This window comes from Siphateles boraxobius, unplaced genomic scaffold, assembly GCF_051911475.1.
Source record: "Siphateles boraxobius isolate OS27281-9 unplaced genomic scaffold, OSU_SipBor_1 18, whole genome shotgun sequence".
Taxonomy (NCBI): Eukaryota; Metazoa; Chordata; class Actinopteri; order Cypriniformes; family Leuciscidae; genus Siphateles; species Siphateles boraxobius.
In genome coordinates, this window is record NW_027508788.1 from 9,775,803 (window position 1) to 9,795,169 (window position 19,367).

The 19,367-nt window shown below is 36.9% G+C and overlaps 1 protein-coding gene across 23 annotated transcripts in view; it reads right to left on the reverse strand.

Annotated features, from left to right (window-relative positions):
• The window catches only part of nrxn2a (neurexin 2a), a 316,646-nt gene that overhangs the window by 215,355 nt on the left and 81,924 nt on the right, over positions 1 to 19,367 (reverse strand). For 15 of the 23 annotated variants that reach the window (XM_077233387.1, XM_077233378.1, XM_077233374.1 and 12 more), the window contains 5 exons: positions 13,087 to 13,248; positions 8,198 to 8,624; positions 6,547 to 6,930; positions 4,672 to 4,875; positions 1,495 to 1,521 (listed from right to left, as the gene is read on the reverse strand). In XM_077233387.1, coding sequence (XP_077089502.1) covers positions 1,495 to 1,521; positions 4,672 to 4,875; positions 6,547 to 6,930; positions 8,198 to 8,624; positions 13,087 to 13,188 — 1,144 coding nt within the window. In that variant the 5' untranslated portion in view covers positions 13,189 to 13,248. The remainder of the gene's footprint in view (positions 1 to 1,494; positions 1,522 to 4,671; positions 4,876 to 6,546; positions 6,931 to 8,197; positions 8,625 to 13,086; positions 13,249 to 19,367) is intronic. The other 8 variants (XM_077233386.1, XM_077233381.1, XM_077233385.1 and 5 more) reach the window with 1 other exon arrangement.

The following is a 19,367-nucleotide window of genomic DNA, read 5'->3' on the forward strand; positions in this document are numbered from 1 at the left end:
CAATAACACACACATTTTTACTCAGTTATTTAAATGAGGACATACTACTGCTTATACTGTATAAAGTAAATAATAAATGTGCCACAATTAGCTGACATTATACTACTACATTATCTTACCCAGCTATTTACCAAATATAAATCACACAACCATTTAAAAATTGGGGTCAGCAAGACTTTTTTTTAAAGAAACAAATGCTATTATTCAGCAAGGATACGCTCAAGGATGATCAAAAGTGATCGTAAATATATTTATAATGTTACAATAAATGTTTTCAACATTGATGATAAATGTGCAGCAAATCAGCATATTAGAATGATTTCTGAAGGACCATGTGACACTGAAGACTGGAGTAATGATGCTGAAATACAGCTTTGAATCACATGAAGAAATTACATTGTAAAATATATCAAAAAGTTACATTAATTGTAGTAATGTATTACAATGTTACTTTTTACTGTATTTTTTAAATGCATCCTAGATAAACATAAGAGACGTCTTTCAAAAACATTAAAAAAAAGTCCAACACCAAACTTTGAATGGTAGCGTATATTTAGATTTTTTTTCTTTTTCTTGCGAAACTGTGAGCTAATCTGCAAGTAGAATATGGATAGAATGATGGATAGATTTCAATGTAATAAAGCATTGTGTACTTTAATAATTATAGTGAGTACTTTAATAATTATAGTATTTAATAATTATATAATTATTAAAGTACCAGTGAGTACTTTAATAATTATAAACAATACTACTCACAAACCTAAACCTTAACTCTACTCTTAAAAATTTAAAGAATTATTAGAATATAAAACTACTTTAGTTAATTGTTTTCCAAATGAGGACATCCCTAAAAGTTTTTGTCATATTTAGCAAACTTCTGCCGACAAATTTGTTTCCAATCTAGCTAAACACACATACATACACACACACATACACACAGTCCTTTGGTCTCATATTGAAGATAACATTCACACTACTTACCTTCAGAATCACTGCACTGCTAAATACTGAGGATTGCACCGTTTCCCAACACATGGATGTAACACTGCTCAAATACAGGCAATGTTCAACCTCACGCCTGATTTGGCAAATGAAGATTTCTTATTTTATTACATGGTTTATTATCGTATTTTCCTTATGTAAAAGAGTCCCACAGGGACATGAAACAGACTGGAGCAGTGAGAAACATATGGTGTTGAAATGGAAACTGTTGTGATGGTTATGCTTAATTTCAAACACCGCAGCGAATCGGCATATTTTGCGTAACAAAAGTGATTGAGATTGAGGGAACGCGAGAGAGAGGAGGGTGTTGGGGAAAGAGTGAGAGAGAAAGAGAGAGGGATGCTAACTGGGAACATGTTCAAAAGAAAATCTGTGTTAACGGTGCAGGAAGACAGGATTACGAGGGAGGAGAACAAACTTTGGATGAATTGGGGCTGAGCATGAGAGAGAGAAAGAGACAAAAATAGCATTGCAGATAAAAGAATCACTTACTAAGGTTACAGTCTATCCCGATACAATCTGGTGGGAAAGAGAGTGAGATGGTGAGATTTAAAGGAAAAGGAACTAAAATTCAAAACCACATCCTTCAAGGTTCAATCTGCAGACAAATAAACAGTTTTTGCATAGAGTCAACCATCCGGGGACAAGGTGAGAGTCAGAATGGCCCTCTCTACAAGGGCCCACACCCCACAAACAGGACGAGAGACAGCACATCTGACAATCACCTGGCAATTTATACACACACACACACACATACAAAACATTGCATTTAGCCTGTGCTTTGCCTCCTTCCTGTATGTGGGTGGTGCCCGTATGACTGTAGGCAAGGGCAGTCTGCACCATCAGCCAAGAGTTCAAAAACAGCTCATCTATCAGCTAAACTATATACAGTGCAATATCTCAATATGCTTGCTCTGAAAAGGCTGTTTTTTATATTTATAAATCAGAGGCGGGGATGAATAGCCGAATATTGTATACAAGCTAAAAGCTTGCTCACAATCTACTTAAAAGGATTCAATAAATGAACAAAAATTATATTCATTTTCAATTTCATGAACCAATATACTGTATATGTTACAGTACTTTTCAAAAGTTTGGGGTTGGTATGTTTTTGAAAATCTTTTTTTATTATTTTTATGTTAAGCCTATGTTTTTAATCAAAAATAGAGTAAAAACAGTAATTATGTGAAATATTATTAGTATTTTTTTTATTGTAATAAATTGTTTTATTGTTTTCTATTGTAAAATATTTTAAAATGTTATTTATTCATGTGACGCAAAGCTGAATTTCCGGTCTTTAGTGTCACATGATCATTTAGAAATCCTCCTAATATGTTATTTGGCGGTCAAAAAATGTCTTTTTATTAATATTGAATACAGTTGAGCTGATTAATATTTTAGTGAAAACTGTGATACATTTTTTAGGATACTTTGATAAAAAGAAACAACATCAATCTGAAATAGAAATCTTTTGTGGCATTATAAATGTCTTTACTATCACATTTGATCAAATAAATTCAATCTCAGCTAAACAAAAGTACTAATTTATTTCTTTCTAAAAAAAAAAGAAAAAGAAAAAATTGACCACAAACTTTTGAATGCAGTATTACCTACATATGCTTTTAAAATCAAATATCTACATTTCTGAATGACGACTCAAAGAAATTGCTAAATCTGATAATGAATTTGATGAATCATGGCCATATTGAATATATTCACAGAAATCAATCTAATTCGGAAAATCTAATGCCAAGAAAGAAAGCAACATTATTTGAACAGCAGATTCATTAGAAAACACTAAGGATCAATAAAAAGAACATTAAAATCATTACAATATATTCATATATATTCATTTATATGAATATATTCATATAGATTTTACAGCAGCACTAAAATCATTGTGAAACCACCTAGACTTGATTTCTTTAAAGATGTGTTTTATAGAATAATCTCTGACGATATAATTTGTAAGATTTGTAAGTGGTATTGTTAAGATAAAGTATTTACGAATAATCTTTGCAGGCCAAATGTCCAATTCTCCATTGGAGAAAAAAAGACGACGAAAAAAGCATGCAAACATTGAATGGGCTGATTATATGACTAAAGAGAATAATTGATCCTATTGAATAGTGCGAGCACTCTCGGCTGTGGCGAACTCTCAAGCTGTCAACCGCTACAGAAGAGTGACCACAGACAGCCAGGGACCCGTCTCACTGTCACACTGCTGTAAGACAGAAACACTCTCCTGCGGACTGTGTCTGTGTACAGAAGATTACAGACAGTTCCAGTCTGAGCCTGAGCTGAGAGCACAGTGAGAGACTTAAGAAGAATTACAATATGGTTCTCATGGTGGGGGAACATCAGGGGAAATTACATTTCTTCCATCACAAACAAGCTAGACTGCTAACACTTATTCAAAACATATGATCGGTAAAGTTCTCTTTCTGCTTGAAAAAAGGAAGTGTGATTGTATTACTTTTCATATTTTGATTTTAAAGTACAATAATTTCCTTATGTGCCTTTCTCTCCCTGTCTAAAGTTTGACAGCCTTTGAAATGAGACATACTGCTATATATATATATATATAGCAGTATGTCTCATTAAAATAATCACAATATATTCATATATATTCATTTATATGTACATATATATGAATATATATTATATATTATATATATATATATATATATATATATTCATTTATATGTATATATATGAAAAAATTTGATTTTAAACTTGATTTTACTTTTTTCTATATACAATATAAAATAAAAACTACATTACTGAATTAAAAGTCTGAATCTTTAACATATGTAATGAAATTTAACATAAGTATCTAGTTCAAGACTATAGATTAGAGATTTATTGTCTAATCAGGTTGTCACACTATTTTTATATTAAAAATAAAAATACATTGTATTAAAAGAAATCACACCCATTTTATTTTATTATTAATGGAGTTAATGGAATTTATTTAAATGCATATTATTCCTGACAACTAATATAATTATTATCATATAAAGGTACAAGAAATAAATAATGATAATAAGTATTTAAAGTGATCATATTATTGCTTTGGGATGTACTCTTCTTTGATACATAGGCGTTCAATATTAAAGTTAATAGTACTTTTTATATATATATTTCAATATTATGATCATATGTTTCTTGTACTCAAAGATGGCAGTTAGAAAAATTTCGGAAAATTGAAAATTATATAATTTCCCCCGTCTCCCCTAGTATGTCTCAATGTGTCTTCTAAAGAAAACACTACATGGGTTGGTCTCTCTGGCTGTCTGCTCTGAAAGCTGCAGAAAAGATAGCCATTGAAGGCTGCAAAGGTGAGAGAGAGAGAGAGAGAGAGAGAGAGAGAGAGAGAGAGAGAGAGAGAGAGAGAGAGAGAGAGAGAGAGAGAGAGAGAGAGAGAATGAGAGAGAGAAAGAGAGAGAGAGAGAGAGAGAGAGAATGAGAGAATGAGAGAGAGAGAGAGAGAGAGAGAATGAGAGAATGAGAGAGAGAAAGAGAGAGAGAGAGAAAGAGAGAGAGAGAAAGAATGAGAGAATGAGAGAGAGAGAGAGATGAAGGAATGAGGGTGAAATGCATTCTGGGAGGGAGTCCAGACTTGTTTTACGAGTGCCTCTCATTCAGAGGTCAGTGGTGAAAGGGTACCTAGGTTGACGGTGAGTCTGACCCTTCCCCCGTCCAGCTCCAGGCGCAGGGTGTCGGCGGACTCTTTGGAGGTGGTGGCCATGAGCAGACCGTAAGCTCTCTGTGACATGAAGCGCAGAGACACGTCCTCAGCCTCAGTGTGAACGGCGTGGGGCATCAGGATCTTCAGAAACATGCTGCCGTCATAACTCAGCACTGCGGACTCTGAGAGATGAGGAAAACAGAGTAAATCAGAAAACACAGGTCTCAAAAATAAGGATCATTTCTGCTGACCCAGTTGGGACAATAGTTCACATCTGTTAAATATAGACACATATTTCTTTTCTTTTTTTTTTGCATTTTATATACAGTAGTTTTAAACTTTTTTTTACACTAATTTATATTTAAGTTACCATTTTATTATTATCATTATTAAAACTACAAATGTAACGCCATAATAGGGGTGTAACAATATATCGTGTCACAATATATCGCAATACAAAAATGCAACAATATGTATTGTGGAGATTGATGATGTATCGTGGATAGCTCACCCAAATGTAAAATTACTGTGAGAAAAAAATTCAAGTTTTCAGAGTTTTAGTGTCAGTACTAAATTAAACTACCATATAATGTTGAATATAATGTATAATAATGCAATGGGGGAATATTTGTGTGCCCTGATAATGCCAAATGTCTTATATTTAAAATAATGTTGGCCACTTTTTACTTTTAACATATCTAGTAGTCAGTGACAGAGTGCAAGCATATTCGTCTAAAATAATTCTGTATTTTCAGCTTCAGTGTCACTATTGTCCTCCGCACTGGGTTACCAGCACCAAGTCCAAACCTAGTCATTTACACCCACAATGTAATATCAAATTTAGCATTTTAATCAACAGTACATTTATTTGTTAACCTTTTACCTTGGAGTATCACAATAATATTTTATCGTGATTTCAGTATCCAGTCGTGACATAAGGGGACTCGTTACACTCCTTCTCCATAACAATAATAATTTAACATTTGAATTGGTCATATTGTAGTTAAAGTATAATTTTAATTAGTAAAAATGTATAAAAACTTAAACTTCTATTAAATACAATTAAATGTAAAAAGTATAAATATATATTTATTATTATTATTATTAGTAGTAGTAGTATTTGTATCATTATTATGTTTAATACCCATGGTTTCATAGACAAGTCTTATGCTTAGTCCCAGACTAAAATGCATGTTTGAGCTGTTTTAATTGAAAGCAACTTGTACTGACGTATCTTAAAATATGTCACTGCCATTGTTTTGTCTCAAGATGCACACCAGTAGTTTTTTTCTAATGCATGTTCATAAAATCTACTTAAATGTTCTAATTGAACTAAGGCCGAATCCTGGCTTAATCTAAAAAACCCTGTCTGTGAAACCAGACCACAGAGTTACACAAGTAATAAAATAAAGCCATACTAATATCACTGTTAATTCGCATGGCCATTTGGTCTGTCGCTAGCTAACAATGCTACATGCTAATAATTTCCTTATATTAGTATAACAATTACGTTATTTGCTACTCATAACTACTAAAATATTTTTTCAAGTGCATATGCACCGTTGCTGAGTCACAAGTAACAAGTCTGTGGTGAACCTTGGGTGGTCACATTGTAATTCTTAGTGACAGACAGCAGAGGGCAGGAGAGACTTAGAAATGCCACTGCAACAGCAAGCATGGTCTAGGCAGGTGGGATCTGATGAATAGAGCTGAAGTGCCGCTATATCTCAATATAAAAGTACATGAGTGAAGCACTGAAGCCTTGCACTTCTTTATGAGAATGCTCTCATCGGTGAGAAGTAATCCAATGTTTAATCCTCCCTCCCTACTGCTTTAAGCCCTACTTTCCTCACCCATCTCACAGTTGGCACCCAGATATCCAGTTCCAGTGCAGTCGCAGACATGCCGGTTCCAGCCCTCGCGGCAGCGTCCTCCGTGGGGACAGGGCTCCGAGCTGCACCTCCGATGCGTCTCCCTCGTACAGAAGCTGCTGACACCTGGAACGCTCTGAAGCTCCGCCAGCCGCCGCAGGTCTTTGCTGCGCCCGTCTACGAAGAGGTCCCGCACGCAACCCACAAAGCCCAGCCTGAGGCGGGCGGTCCACACCTCTGGCGGGAGAGGAAGACCTCCACTGTCCTCCGGCAGACCCCCCAGATACATTTCACCATCGAGATCGAGGATCTCACTGCCCTCGTTGGTGGAGAAGGGCATGCTACGGCCGTTAACGGAGATGGAGCCTAGGAGACCGGAAATGAAGATTTAATAAAGATCAGTGCTCATCTGCTTGTGAACCTATACACATCAATGTTTAGAGCCATTTTAGTCCTATGTTTAATAATAGGACTGTCAATTAAGTTAAAAATATATATTTTTAAATTGGTTACACTACATGATATGTTGATTAAACTGTAAATTGGCACAAAATCATTTGCTGAATGTTGCCTGCAAGGTTGTTCATAATTTAGAATTGAATTTACAGTGCCTTTCCCGTGCAAATAAATTTCTCAATTTGAATTGAGGGAAGCAAACATTTCTGAATTTGGATGTAAGTGGAAGTAAATCAATTGAAATTTAAAGACTAATTTTAACCAGAAAAGCTTATTTTGTCAAGACAAACTTTGAATGTTGATGTGTGAATGTTAAAAGTTCTGAAAAATGTTTGATTGTTTGGTGTTTTATGGACAGGGAGAACGATAAAACGATGAATAGAAGGAGAAGGAACGAACAATTGACAGAATGACCGACAGAAACGAAAAACTGAATGAACGGCATAAGAATAACATATACTGTAAATAGAAAAACAGATATAACGATAAACAGAACAATAAATAGATCGATCAATAGAATGGCAGATAAAGTGACAGAGAAGGACAAACAGAAGGTGAAACAGATTAAACAGGATATATTAAACGAAACAATAAATGGATAGAACAACAAAAAGAATGATAGAGCGACAGACAGACAGACAGACAGACAGATGCATAACCCTGGTTACTTGTAGTAGCAGTTAATACACCGTTAAATTGACAACCCTAGTTAATAATTAACTAAAACTAATTGAATTAATGTCGCTGCTACTGATCCCTGAAGACTTTCATTACGGTAGCTCGTGAAATCAGTGTAGCTGCTGTACAACAGCGGCCACAAAAGTTTTCTTTTTTTTTAAAGTGAAGATTCATTAATTTAGCATTAGCAATCCATGGTTATTGCTTTTTTTCCTGAGCTCAGCAAGTGGAAAGGTCTTCAACCTCTTCCCCCGGGATTTGCAAAATCCCATGCCGGCCCTGCTGCTTTAAAACTATGAAGGAGTTGAGCTCTTACAGTAATGAGAGGTAATGAGAGGTAGAAGAAATGGAGTACAGTGATTTAGCAGTTTGTGAAGTATGCATATCAGATGGAGCCTAGGCTGGCAGAATGAAGAAGTGCTTTAGTCAAAGGGAGCAGGTTAACAACACCGTTTTAAACAGGAGAATAATGTGTGCGCTGATCTTGCAGTATCCCAACCTTTCCTGCCCTCTCTCTGGAAATCCACGTGGCACCATTCTCCGTCATTGACCTTTTTGTTCCCGACTTTCATCTTGATGCTCCCGGAGCCCATGTCCATGAGCAGGTAGAGGAATCCGTCTAGTAGCTCCATGGCGAAGAAGTCCACCTTTGGCGTGCGATCTTTGGAACCTTGTGGCTGCCCGTGGCTGAACAGCAAGAGGCCGTTGGGCTCGGTGCTTCGGAAGTCAAAGGACACGGAGCCGGTTTTCTTGGTGTTCCAGCGTGGAAGGGTTACGTAAGCGGTCGGCACGTCGAAACTCACAGGGTCTAATGCGGCGACATCCTCGCAGCGGAAGGTCAGTTCGCCGTGGAGGTTGACCTTGGGGTCGCGCAATTCAGCCAGGCGGGAGAGCTCCAGTCTGAACTCATTATTGGTGTAGACCACCTGGGATGGGGGGAGAGAGAGGGAGAAAAAAAAAGTACTTGAATGCTAACAGGGTGGAATGGAGTAGCACGCTGCCCACTGGTACAAACAAACTGCAGCTGATGCGTGTACCTCTGGGGCACAGTTTTCAAGTCAGTAAACACAGCAGTCTTTATAAATACTCAAAGCATGAGTGGATCACATAAACCTAGCGACCCCATCCAGAGCGCTCCAGAAAACCCTCGGCTAATCGATATTTTTTTTCATTAATATGATGAATCATCCCACTCTAACATTAGCTCTGCGATGCAAAAGCTAAGTGTTTTTCGGAATCGCACGCATAAACAGAGCATATATTAAGTGATGTCAAATGAGAAATCTTGATTGAGGATATGATGTCTAGCCCACACGTGCCACGGTACAACACAAAGCAAAACCACTGCGAAAATACCATTCCTACAAACGCATGCATTGTGAATCTGTCCCCAGGGGTGGATTTTAGTTCTTTTTTTTTATCTCCGTCACATGTGCTGTCTCTACAGCCAGATGGGCGAATCACCCCAGCACAGCAAACATGCTTTTCTTTTTTACACCAGCCTCTCTCTCTGTCCGAAGATGATGACTGATGCTTTGTTGCTGGGTGTGAACTTGAGTGTTTCTGAAAATAACACAAGACGGCCATATTTCTCGTCAGCCCCCATGACAGAAAAATAAAAGGAGAGGTAGGAGCAAAACAAGAGGTGCCAACTGAGCGAGGGAACATGAAAAATGCAATTATTGGCAGAGACCATAGACAAGAAAAAGAAAAAAAAACATCTGAGGGATCTACAAATGAGAACGTTTCAAACCATCTCCGACTGCACAGCCTAACCGTCTGAATCTTCCTGCTTCACTATTACGTCTTAATCTTCCTGCTTCACTATTAGATTAAGATACAGGTCTTTAGGCATTCGCTTCGGTCACACTTTACTTTGGGGAACACATTTACTAGTATTAACTATGACTTTTAACTCAAAAAAATATTAATAGTTAGTAAGGTAGTTGTTGTAGTGGTTATGTTTAGGATTAAGAGAGGTAGAATATGGTCATGCAGAATAAGGCATTCATACGTGCTTTATAAGCAGGACCGGTCTTAGGTCCCCGCATTTAAGAGTTTATCAAGAGAGTTTATTATCAGCTTGCGATAATAATAGGCAGCTTAATATTATTCATCTGACTGTATTGACACCACTGTATGAGAACTCAACTGCGCTGGGCGATGTCACTGTTTTCCCCAGAGTTGCTGTACAGATTCATTAACTAAATAAATAAATATTGATTTTTACAACCAAAATGAATCAACACTGAACTTACTTTAGCTGGACAAAGACTATTTTCTTCTAGAGCTACTGTACAGCTAAAAAAAAACTTTGTTGCATTATTTTTCTGTTATCACTGTAAAGCTGCTTTGAAACAATCTGTATTGTAAAAAAAAGCGTTATATAAATAAAGATGATGATGACACCGTTACTACACAACGCAGGGAGATCCAGTGAGAAAGCATTTGAATTTTTTTCTGTATTAATAACATCACTGCAAGATACAGTGAGAAGCATTCAAATTCAGTGCAGAATTCTCTGTTATAAACCACATCAGATCAAACAGCGCTGATGTGGGAACCAGGAGAAATATTGTGCCATGAACAAACAAGTTAATGAAGTCTTTAAGTCCATAAGACACCAACATTCACCATGGATTTAATGTAGCAATTCTAACTGTAACCATGGTATTGTGGCAGAAATAGTTGAATGATTTTTTTTTAATACATTATTCATCTCAGAGTTCGTACAACCTTTTGAGACTGAAATTCAAGCACTTTTCATGGGCTTTCAAGGGCTTCACACATTTTCTAGCACTTCAAAGCTATTATCCAATTTTAATTTAACTTATTGACTTAGGTAAGTAGGAAGTCACAGTAATTTTATAATACATTACATTTACAATAAAAGATCACCCCAGTGCTACAAAATCAAGCGCTGGTGCCACCATCTGTAAAACTTAGGCTACGTTCACACTGTCAGTCCAAATCCGATTATTTGTGTATCTGATTGGAATCTGATATAAAATGAATGGCGTCCACATTGTGTATCACAACTGTTCAGATTCGATTTGTGTGTTGTAGTAGAAATTTTAATAGTCATTGATCCCAAACAGGTATCATAAGAGAAAGAACCTATTCAATGTATAAAAGTATATGTGTGTACGTGCTTCTGCGTGACATTTCAGGAACATATGGGACAGGACCTCTGACCTTAGCCTTATTTCAGTACCAGTTTGTGTCTTTAAGTAGACACTGAACAGCAGTAAGGACCTTATCTGAGTGGGTGAAAGGTACAGCGGGTAAGGAGGAACCTTGAAAAGAGTATAAAGGCTGTCTCATATCTTCCTGGGGTGTGTCACTCTCTTGCACAGCGTAACTTCTGTTTACTAGACTGAACCTATTCTTGCGAGAATAAATACTTTCCTTTTTATTAATTTGACTCTATGTGTCTCTTACGCAGGGATGATGTTTAACAGGATTTTTGCCACAACAGTGTCCATGCCGCTTTTTTGTTTTATGGAATATCTGCATTGGTTTCTATGGCAATAACGTGGCGTTGGTTGGCATACGCCAAAAACAACAACCGAAACATGAAGGGGTTTGCAAAACAGATGTTTTTATTTACCAAGACAACGTGTAGCCGGCGCTGGACTACTGCATCTATTGAGGCAGCAGCAGAAACATAGGAGGCTGGTATGCTTGGCTTTATTCTGTGCTGTCGTCTCCACTAGTTTCAAAACATGTCTCTGTTATATTGTCATTTTCTGCTTGTCCGGCACCTTTGCAACAACACAGCGACTTTCTGCAGCGACTTTCAGCATGTTTCCTAAAACAACGTCTGACGTTTACGTTTTACGTGGCGCGAGAAAGTCACATAAACCATGCGAAATCCAATCAGAGCAGTCAGACTGAAACGGATTTCCAGAAATGCAATTTGAATAGGATTTCAACCACATATGGTTTTGGCTCGAAACAGATTTGTAAAAATCGCATTTCATGTGATTTTTTTTGCAGTTCGCACTTGCTAATTCTAATCGGATTTCAATTGGACATGCACAAAAATCGGATTTGTAGGAAATGTCGGCTTAGTGGCACCTGTGCCACTGATCTCAAAAGTTAATCTGGAGGCCATTTTAAATCTCCATTTTAATTTTGTTGGGTGATTAATATTCAATAAACATAAAAACTGCAAAGATAACATGTAGAAATTTTAAAAAAATTAAGAAAATTGATTTGTCTTTCCACCGTGCTCCAATGTCAAAGCTTCACTTGCCAGGGAATGCATGAACTGCAAAAACCATATACCTTGAATTCAATTGATGTCAACTTGGAATAAAAAAAGAAAATCTTAAGGAGCTTTAAATTTTTCAAAATGAGGGAAAACAAGTTTGCATGCAAAATGTGGGACAGCTAAATGTAATGAACTGAAAATGTATGCTATATATTGACAACCTGATAAAATACACTGTTAAAAAGTTTGAATTGTTGGATACAGTTGAGAAGGTTAAGACCTCAAAGATATTTGATTGTTAAAAACTAGCTACTTTACATGTTAGGTTGATTATTGTAAATATGTTACCAAATATATAAAATAGTTCTCAACAAAAAGCATGGGATTTGTACCCCATTACAGTCACAGGATACCAAAGTGCACCTTATTTGTGTAAAGTGCCATCAGTGATTTCAATGGAAGATCAAAATATATATTTATTTTTCAAAGGCAAAAAAACAGACAAAACAACACTCACCAAACATTACAGCCTAACAAGGACTTGAGAGGGTATATATATATATATATATATATATATATATATACCCTGACAAACTAGCTAATTAAATGCTACACAGGTAGATGCAGTCAACATGGGGGAATACATGGGCATAAAGTACCTGGACAACAAAAGAGCAATGAGACAAAAACAAGACAAAACAGACTCCCAAAATCGTAACAATGTTGTAGATGTTTAAGTGTCTCTATCAGAGGCACGATAAGGGAGTGCTCAAGTTCCTGCTGAAGAGGGACACTGATACTAACTGTACGGTTGAGCAGGTAGAGAGCGGTGATTAATAGAGTCCGGGGTCAACGAGACAGAGATGGAGAGTCTGGGACAGTCGAAAGGGGATCCATAGAGGAAATCAATTTTTAATTTGGCTGTCAGGATAGTAAAGCTGGAACGTCAACGGTATAGACATGACATAAATTATGGGACATGCTCGGAGGAGTGCGAATGGACACGAAAGAGAGAGGAGAAAGGAAAAGGACAGATAAGGAAGAGGTAAAAGAGGAACGAACGCTCACCAAACAAAGAGAACATTAATGGATCCCGAGAAACCAGGTCCTGTTTGAGACGGTCTCGACCCAAATTCAATGTAACGAACAAAATGTTTCAGTAGTGCACTTACATCTTTAAGGCAGCCCATGAAGTTATTGCTCACGGGAGAGCCAGGAAGATCCGCGGTGTTTGGACTGCCGCCAACGTAGAAGAAATCATCTGAACCCAGCATGGTGTAGTCCTCCTGGGTGTAGCCTGTGGTTGTCAGCAGCCCGTCCACCGATATTGTCACCTGTTTGCATAAAAGCCACGGAAGGATAGAAAAGAGGAGAGGGAACGTGGGAAATCTTTTGATTAAGAAACACCCGCAATCCTTGTTGGCCTCAACAAGTACCTCTACTAAAGAACTGGTCTGTTTCACGTGGGGGTTCCTCTGGTTCTCTATGCATACGTTTGCAAAGGGGGCAACCCATTTTTATGTCTGCTATTGCTGCTTTTTGAATGAGAGAATGCTATCATGTGTGCTGGACTGTGCACTAGTCAGTGTTGGAGAGGAGAGACAGGAAGGGAAGGTGTATGGCGTCAGGAACTAAGAGGAATAACTATATGTTGAGTGGGTTAGCAAGTGATGTTAAGGGTGACTGTGTAGATTAGTATAAAAGGGGGGATTCAGACACAAAAATGGTTGTTAGTATAACAGAGGTTGCATTTATTCATGTTTGTGGTCAGTTCTTATCAACTACTAGATTAACTGCACACATTTTGTAAGAGATGTCTTGAAAATAAATACTTTGAAGGTGTTTGGGTAGCGATAGCTTTAAGATTGTTAATACACAAGCCATGCATGATGGTTAAGACGTCTAAGGCTACAATTTCAGGACTTAATATGGTTAGACTAAAGAGTCGTTTATGATTTCTCTAGAGCAGAATTATATTTACAACATTTGTAAATGCTAATACTAAAGGGTGGAAACACTGGCAGACATCCAAAACAGGTGGTTTTCTTACAGTCTTAAAAAATGCTCAGGGTTGAGGCGTTTCCATGCCGACAGACAGAGAGGATTTCAGCAGAAGTATTTCATTTAAAATATTCTGTGACCATTATTATTACTGTGGACAAGTAGGCAAAGCTGGAAAGAATGCAGCTCGTTTGATGGAAATTGTAGATGGTTTGCATTGTCCTGAAATTGAAACCTAGTATTTTGTCTGAACCTTTAGAAGAGAAAAAAAGAGCAGAGAAAGCTAAACATTTAGGGGAAAAGAAAGCCCCACCAAAAAAATAATAATAAAATAAATGAATGTACAGCACCACACAACAACAACAGAAAATAGTTACCCACACATGCAGTAGAAGCAAATTATGCAGGTGCATAATGGCATATGAGCTGTGTATTATATAAAAACATGTCGCACATGCTGGATAAAAAGTGCAATGTCATCGGCTACTTAAAAAAACTCAATGACAAAAATCACAACAACAAAGTGCATGAGGAAAAATATGTATTCTTTTTCCACAGGAAGAGAAGGGTAAGGGGAGGTCAGTCTTTTCTCCGATCCCTAGAAAGAGGGTTCATAACAGCTGTATGGCAGACGCAATCATTTTTATCCACTTCTGCCATTTTCCACTTTCAATTCATATAAACAGTGAGTGTTTGTGCTTAAGCAGAACACCTCCATTTATCTGCCCAAGGTCGTTCTTTTTAGATTAAGTGTGAGGCAGCTGGAAATTAGAAAGAACTGTCAATGGCATGTTAAATTCTAGCACTGACACAATGTGAACATCTAAACATATTTGATTTGCAAAATAAAACTGCACAGAATCTTGTCTCACAAAGTAATTCATCTCTCAACAACTATGTAATGTCTATTTTTCAATAGTCAGATCATATTTAATATTTATTAAGTTTAGTACATATTTGAAATGAGAATAACTTTTCCTTTTCCTTAAGATAATATACAGAATATTTATTTACTTGCAAACCAATATGGAAGATTATTCACATCACCATTCATATTTATAAATGATAACTTTACATTATTTAATGCTTCAGTTAAAAGCAATACTCAAAAGAACAATACATTGTAAATGTAACCATTTTTAGTAAAGTGTAAAGCCACTGGAAAACAGTGGATATGTGCAATTGAATCCGTTGAATTCGATTAATTGGAGGCAAGACGTTGCTTGGTAACCAAAAGCAACCTAAATATATCTACACAATGTGTCAAAGCTAAATAGCTCCCATTATAATCAACAAAGCTTTATACTGAAATCATCTGTCAGCGTAGACTATAATGGTCATCTTGTTTTTTTAGTTTTTTTTTTATATTGAATTAGGGGAATACAGTATTGTGTTAAATGTATAAAAGAATTTATAAGTCATACCACCTAGCACTAATGATCTTTACCATTTTAATGCTATATAAAATATATCCAAGTAAATGTTTAGTAGTTGCATCTACAGTTGAAATAAAAGCCTTCATTGCCCTTCTCTCCTGTTATTCTCGATTAACTTGGCAGATATGAATACTATGTTCGAGAGCACTGCATTTTAAGAGACATTTCTATGCAAAAACACACTTATTAAATGCTACATCATACAGTGCACCGTAAACTGTAAGAAATGCTGCAACATTTAATAGAAGCAAACATCAAAGGGGGAGAATGATGGGAAATGGAGCAGGTGGACAGAAACGCTGCACAAGAGCTGCAGTCAAAGGTTTGTTTTAGATTGTTGTTTTTTTATTCCAAGGAGATGGTTTTGGAGCAATATTTAAGCATTTAAATTAAGCATAAAAATAGGTTTTTGTCATAAATATTCTGTCAAGAAAAACAAACCCAGTGGCTCAGACTGAAGTCTTGCGCTTGTCGTTTATGCCCATCGTACAGAGCCAAATAGGATGCGTTATTAATGATAGAACTCATACAACAAAAAGCATTTTAATAAGGATATGGGTGAGGAGGATTGTGAGTGGTATATATAAAAAAAACAATGTACATAAATTGCAAAAAAATGAACTTTTGCTTGGCACCTGGGGATTGATGCCATTTTTAAAATGTTCTTTAGTCGTTTCTGCACAGTAAAAGCAAAAAGAGATAAAAAAAGAAAGGGCCAAACCAAACTAGACAAATTAGAATGTGATATCTACCATATAATGCAGTTTGTTTACCGTAGGGAGTCCAACCCCTGCGCGCTTCAAAAAAAGAAAAAAACAAGGGAGGGAGAGTAAAATTACATACCATAAACTCCACAGAAGCTTTAAAACGATTGAAAAATTATTTACTAGCAATTTTAAAGCAAGTTTAACCATACCACAAATGACACTAATTTCTCCGCCCTCCATTAGAATATTTCTTCCCAGGAAGAGTGAGAAGAAAAAAAATCTGTTAAAATCTGTTATTATAGATCCAATTTCTTTGGACACTGTCAACGGCAAACAGATGGCTCACATTCCATGGAGGTTTTCATGTTAGTATTTGAAGGGGTAAAGGCAGAAGATAAACAATGACAAATCCACTTAGAGGCTTCAATGTTAGTAAAAAAGAGAGAGATCAACTAATCTGTCAAACAAGATGGTTTAGGGAGGGTTTTGAAGGAGGGATCTTGCAGAGGCAGCAGCGTTAGAGTAAAGAATGACAGCAGCAGTAGCGACTCACTCGTTATTTTAGGTAAATGAATGGCAAAAACAAAAATGTCAACACCCGTTATGCGCTCGTTTATGTCTGCTCGCTACTTCAATAATTTGTCGTGGCAGAGCAAAAATACAGCTCATTTGTTAACAGATGCAAGGTTCACCCTCGGCTCTGTAAGCAACACTTGAGCTAAAGGTTACGGCAGTCAAATGGGGAAATAATCAGCGGCGGCAGTGGCAGAAGCGAGCAGGCACAGTGTGTGTCTATACAATGCGCCCTATCATATAATCATATTTCAGCAATAAAGGATTGAAAACAATCAGGATAATGACACTGGGAAATAATCAGCCTCGGCTATGAACGCTGCCTTTAAGGCTGTGGTACAGGGACCCCTTTACTCTTAGGTTAAATGATTAATAGTAAACATTCCCACTTCTCCACAAGATGGAAAGCTTGCTGAATGAGAACAGATTTTTTTTGCTGGCGTAATTGGAACATATTCACCATCATGGATTTAAATCACAGGCAAAACAGAGCGGTGCAGTCTGGACTTGAATGGAGTCTAATCAAAACACTCCTCTTCAACAGGGACTCGCACATACACACATCCGTAGTTAGTAACAACTGGAAGTTAATTATCACCATCGTCTATGTCTGGAAGAGCATGTGGCTGTATGGTACTTCAATCCTGCAGTGAAGAAGATTCCTGGAAGCCCTCCAAGTGTCCGACAACAGAAATATTTTGCACTCAATAAATCACTGAAATGAACTAATTTCGGTGCTTATGAATGTAAAACATACATCTATTTTACAATCAGGGTTACATATTACCTTAGTTAAATCTGTGACGGCTATCAATGTAAGGTGGACAAGCTCCAAAACAACTGCCCGGTCCACTGAAGCACCCGCGAGAATATCCGATTCCAATTAAATCAGGGCTTTGTGCAGTTCGTCTCAGGGTAAATTCCATTCAAAAGTGAGCATTCATTTGCCGTTCTGACTCCAGAGCACTTGGAGTGAGTACTCTGACGGGTGTAGGGCAAAACTCTCACGCGTGCCCATTTGGGACAACCCACACAAAGTCATACGTCACTTTGACTTTATTTTGAGTCTGAATGTTATCTGGATAATGGCAAAAATCTGCTTGGGAAACTTAACCTGTTTAGACTGTGGTAGAGAAAAAAAGACACAAACACAATGAAGCTGTAAAAGAGTGAGTAAATGAGTTTCCCTGTTGTGACATTTAAATGTCCCTGAATTTCTAGGTAGTCCCATTTACTCACTTGCTAGCTTTTCCAAGACATGTAAAAGCTTTAAAAACATAATAAAGTGGGGTATTACTGATGTATTTTATGAGTAAAATGTGAAAATCTTATTTGAGGCATTTAACAAAAAGCAAACAAAAAAAACAATAATACATTAAAAAATAACACTGACTTTGGGACTATGGAACCGGAAATGCAAAAATGCTAACTCAGGTTTCAGGATTAGTGCAGCACACTATTGTCTCTTCTTTTGGCATTTGGTAAAAACATATTTAAATATTTCTAAATATTTAGGGGACATATTACATTTAAGCAATGGACTTAAAGTGCCCCTATTATGTTTTTTTTAAATAAATATCCCCTTTAAGGCAGTGTGTAATATAGCTGTTTGTGATTGTAAACGTTCTGAAATGTTGTAACGTCAAAAGTGCAAGATAAATAAAGTTATTGTCTTCCAAAAGAAATAATCGACTGTAATCTGTAATTTGAATCCCACTGTGTTACGGTTATGTTGCATGTTGTCTGCCCGCGAACAATTTGTCCCGTCCTCAAACACGTCATTTTACTGACGACTACTACTCAAATCTCAGAGTTCAATGTGGGATTCGTAAAAGCTTACTCTTGAAAGATGGATTCAGAACCCAGTTTATTTGGACCAGCATTCTCCTCAAAATCACAACCTGCAAGTATGATTAATTATTTATATATATATATATATATATATATATATTTATTTATTTTTTCTACCAGGTGTTCACAATACAATTTTTTTGTTTTTTTATATTCGTTCTTACTACTTTGAGTAAAGATAAAGGATGGAGCAAGATTCGTTTTGCAAACTTTAATGTAACATCGGTCATTCACGTTAGTGCTCGGCTAACGTACGCGCTGTTATGATACAGTTCCCGCATGTGCACCGCAATAAATTTTAAATAAACACATCCGTTTGTTGATGAACATACACTTGTTAATGCTGATGGTGAGGAATTATAGTTGCAACATCTCATAATGTACCTCAAACTGAGTAGCGTATCACTGAGAAACGTCCTGCTGAAGTTGTCCTTGCGATGGAGGTGCGGGTTGAATAACTAGTTCTTCGAGTATTTCATCATCAGACTCGCATTTGGATTGATATGGTAAAATCGACGTCATTGTTACAGTCTTTACAGTGTGTACAATCACTGAGGATGCCTCCAGAAGGAGCTGAAGTTCAGTTATGGTAATAGGCATTTAGCTGTAGCCGTGCTGTACGCGGTAGACCAATCACAACAGACTGGGCCGTCTGGCCAATCAGAGCAGAGCAGCCTCACGGAAATGACAGATTTAGAGAGACTGATTCATCCGACGAGTCGTTTGAGAATCATTGAAAAATGTGGTGATGTGCAATGTATATTACGAGAACATGAAGGTGTGTTTTTTTTACATTTGATGCATGTAAACCTGCTGTAGAAGACCTCCAAAACAAAACTAGGAACCTTTAAAATAGCATTATAGGGGCACTTTAATAATAAAAAA